The sequence below is a fragment of the Acanthisitta chloris genome, unplaced genomic scaffold, assembly GCF_000695815.1.
Source record: "Acanthisitta chloris isolate BGI_N310 unplaced genomic scaffold, ASM69581v1 scaffold14372, whole genome shotgun sequence".
Classification (NCBI taxonomy): Eukaryota; Metazoa; Chordata; class Aves; order Passeriformes; family Acanthisittidae; genus Acanthisitta; species Acanthisitta chloris.
In genome coordinates, this window is record NW_008662255.1 from 37443 (window position 1) to 41686 (window position 4244).

General features: G+C 36.4%; 1 protein-coding gene across 1 annotated transcript in view; it reads left to right on the forward strand.

Moving 5' to 3' along the window:
- LOC103798286 (neurabin-1-like) overlaps positions 1 to 4244 on the forward strand; it is a 41510-nt gene extending 37266 nt beyond the window's left edge. Inside the window, 2 exon segments of the mRNA XM_009070539.1 lie at positions 2056 to 2244; positions 3169 to 4244. Coding sequence (XP_009068787.1) covers positions 2056 to 2244; positions 3169 to 3336 — 357 coding nt within the window. The 3' untranslated portion in view covers positions 3337 to 4244.

A 4244-nucleotide genomic window follows, 5' to 3' on the forward strand; every position in this document is an offset into this window, starting at 1 on the left:
GGAGATATGTAGATACACTCCCCACTGCAAAGGAGAAAAGTAGATATATCTTTAAAAAAATTTGTGGCAACATATATTTCAGTATTTCTTGTGGCTGGTAGACCACACATGATTCTGAGATACAGATCAAAGTTAAAATGTAAAGCCTTTCCCCTTTACTGTGTGTTATTCATGAGCACTTGCTAGTATAAGACAATATATATACTACTATATATTGTGTATTACAATACCAGGTTGAAGAGTACTGTTATCTAAAATTATTTAAAATTAATGGGCATTGTGAAATTCCTTTGGTATTTTATCCTATTAATCTCTTATGAAGCATCTCAGGCTTGATAGCTTGGTAGGAGATTCACAGTGCCTCAGTTGTCTTGATAAAGAAGCTATATAGAGCACTTCAAGCAAAACCTCTGGTAGAGCCCTTTGCTGTTATTTTATGTAAATTGCTATTCTTCTCCTGCACATCAGGAAGGCAGATGTGTTCACACTTACTACATCTACGTAAGCATTTTCATTTGGATAAGGAGCTCATTTTTTGAGTAAATCTCCTGATTGTTCCCACTTGCCTTGCTTTGGTTTTCCTTGGAGATCAAATCAAATGTGCTCCAACAGTGTTCCTGGTACTTTCCAGCTGCTAGTGGCCATTGAGTCTGTGTGACCAGACTAGAGCTATTTGGAAGTGAAAATCCTTTCCAAATGCTTGTAGTATGGATTTTAGAACCTCAGCACAGACTGTTCTGCACTACAGACTTGTTCCTATTTTTCTTCACTGCCTCCTAATGTGACCACTGTCCTTTGTTCCACAGTCCAAGGAAAGCAAACCATTTCTGATTACATGGAGTCCTAAATTCATCGGAAATGTAAAATTGTATTTGTTTCACCTCAGACATGTGTTCCATATTGCTCAGATCCAGTGTACTGTATGATCAGAGTATGTGACAGGCCTACATCTCACTGTCTTTGACTTGTAATTGCTAGAATAATTTTGTTACATTCAATCAGCTCTCCAGAATTTTACATAAAACAAGCTGGATTTTGTGAGATCCCTGCAGCTGGGAGCTGGAGTTGTTCACCTGTGATTTACAGGGTCATGTCTCTAATCCATCGCTAGAAAAATGCTTATTCCCATGATTTACAGGTGATGTATAAGGCTCAGTGGAAAAGGGGAACACACTTTCTGCTGTTTTGCAAAGATCTTTGATCAGTAGTGGAGCAATCTATAAGTGTAATCAGCCTGTACTCAATCAGGAGCTAGTGAGAGATCATTTTGGGTAGTTAATAAAACTTCAAGTAACTGATGTTACTGATGCAAGCACCACACTTGAATTTCTTCTGTATAGGCACTGAGCTCTGTTTTATGTATGTTTTCTTTTGTGATGAAGTAACAGTGCTTCAGGACAAACAGCAGCACCTTTTCCTCTCTGAAGCCAACTGAAATTGAAGCAGGTTGCTTCGAAAGGTCTGTGAGGTGGCTAAGTGTATTTTCAGTGGAAGGCTACAAGATGTTATGTTTCTGAAATCTTCTAGGGCAGAGACTTAAAATGTTGACGTGATGTCATTAGTTAAAAGAATGAACAGTCCTCTCTTGTAGAAATGTACAATGTAGTAAAACTGCATCTAGAACAGTCACCAGATTTACTGACTACTAGAATTGCTTTTATTCTGCGTTTCCATCACTTAACAATAATCAGTAATATAGTTGAAATGCTACTTCATGCTGTGTAAGGTAGCATCTAACATTGAGCTACCTTAACTAACTAACTGAGGAGGCATGCTCATTGTTAGGATACATCCAATTTAAGCTATATAATTTCTTAAAGAAAATCATTTATGTTCTCTATTTCTGACTTAGTTTTTGTTGAATGTTGTAGTGTCTTTTTGTTTATAGCAGACTCCTAGGCAAACTGATTATAAACTGTGATCTCAGCAACTTAAATCCTTTTGTAGTAGAGTACGTTTAAAAATGCATTTTGTTACTCACACTCAACTGGCAACTGGAATTCAACATACATTCAAGTAAAACATTGCTTACGGTGACTTTTCTCAATTTGTTAGGCATTAGATGATGAATTTACAACAACAGGAAAGCAAAATCAATGGCACAGTAGACCTATTTGTGAATGGACCACCCAGCAAGTATGTCACTGGTTAATGGGAATGAACATGGAGCAGTATATTGCAGAGTTCACAGCTATGAACATAGATGGACAGCAGTTAATGCAGCTCGACAGTGACAAGTTAAAGGTATGTGAATATCCCAGGATAGATGTGTATCCATGTAAGTTTCACTGCTTATTCAGACATGCTTTTAACCTTTATTTTCTTGCTTTCATGGCTGTTTAAGGGATAAACTCACAGGTTTTCTGTCTCATTAGATTATCAGACTGTATTTTGGACAGGCAAGATGTGTGGCTGAAAGAGGTTCAATGGTCTGTGCTGGCATAAGGCAAATTATTATTCATGATCAATAGTAGAACTTGAAGGGTTTAGGGGGAAAAAAGCATCTAATTCAGTCTCCAAAATATACCTTCATTTTAGATATACCGTCATTTTAAATAGACACTAAATGTCCCGTATTGTGTAAAATTTCCTGGACACGAAGGAAATACCTGTTACTGGCCTGTCAAACGACTGTTTCTAGTTGAGGAGCTTCGGTTGTTGATGCCTAGAGCTCAATGTGCACCTAATGCCGTTCGGGCTGGCAGAGTGGGAGCCAGTGCAGGCAGAGCTTGGCCTCGGGTGCTGCCACCTGCCGATCCAAAATCCAAGTGTACCGTTTACTTACTCAATCCCTTTTAATCATACACTTTAAAATCCTTAAAATTAAAGAGTAGTTACTGAATATAAATTCCTCTTGCATATGAAGAGCTAGAAAAATACTTTGAGACTACTAATTATGCTGTTTGCTGGAAATTCTCTACATGTTTGTAAAATGCAATGAGAAACTATTACTTCACAACTGAAGAAGAGTCGTCCCTAGTTTCCTTGTTACCCAGATGATTATTTACAATGCTTTTGAGGCCTGAAGTCCTTACTTTTTAAATAAACAGACGATCTTGCAGCAAAGTGGGTAACATTTTCTTAAGCTGTTCATGCACAAGCACTGTTGACAGTGCTGTTGGGGAAAAAATTACTGAGAAGGTTTTGTTTTGTTTTCCCCCTCCAAAGGCTTTGGGAGTTTCCAGTCAAAATGACCGATCAACAATAAAGAAAAAAATTAAGGATATTAGAAAAACACAAGAAAAACTGGAAAAGCAGAAGGAAAAGGTTCAAAAGAAGGAGAGAGAAGTTCGCAAGACTGGCAGAGTGGTGGCCACTCTGGAATCAAGCTGCTAAAGTGAGAGCTGTGTTTTAATGCAGACTTGCCTCATCCTGAGGAAGTTCAGCAGATTTGTATATAATTGTACAATTGAGGGAGGAGGGAAAGTGCAACAGTTTAATGTGGTAGGTGGTTTTTTACTTTTTAATTGTGGTCCCTCCCCATTACAACCCAATAAAATGAAATAATGTTTTCAGTATTTTTATTCCTAGTTGACTCTGCCTGTACTAATAGACAATAATTTAACTTTCTGCCTTAAGTAACATTTCTGCTTCTAAGACCTCATATGCCCTTTTCATTGAAATTGATGTTTGTGGAAAGTAGAATACTGTATTAAAAATCATTCCAGTATTAGTCAACTAGCATTTGATAGAGTTGAATCTGATAGAGGGACAATAGAGAAATCCTGCCAACAAGTTCAGTCTGTGACAGTCTGTTTATCTGTTGCCACTAAAGATGTATAGTAAAAATTGAGTTTAAGGAAACAGTAATGTCAAATTAATTTAAAAAGAAAGCATGTATTTCAAATTTATGGATTATTTTGTTTAAATTCTTGTATTTCTGGGACTTCATTCAAAGTTCACTTTAGTAGCACATTGTTTTTGAATTCTATGTGTTGCAATTTACTGAGAAAATAACAAGAAATCCTAACTAGTTTTCACGAACTACATATACTAAGCATAACAGTAAGTTTTCTGTACACTACCGTATGGTGTTGGGACAAGGTTTAAAACTATAAATAAGATCCTTTTTAACCTATTTTTCCTAAATAATACATAGTTTTATAGATTTATGCTATGAATAAGATCAATTTGCAATACATGTATTTCTCTTTTCTACCTGCTACAAGATTTTTGTGGACCAAATTTATATATTTGCTAATTTTAACCAATACTGTTTTTCAAACTTCAAATACCGAGGGAAG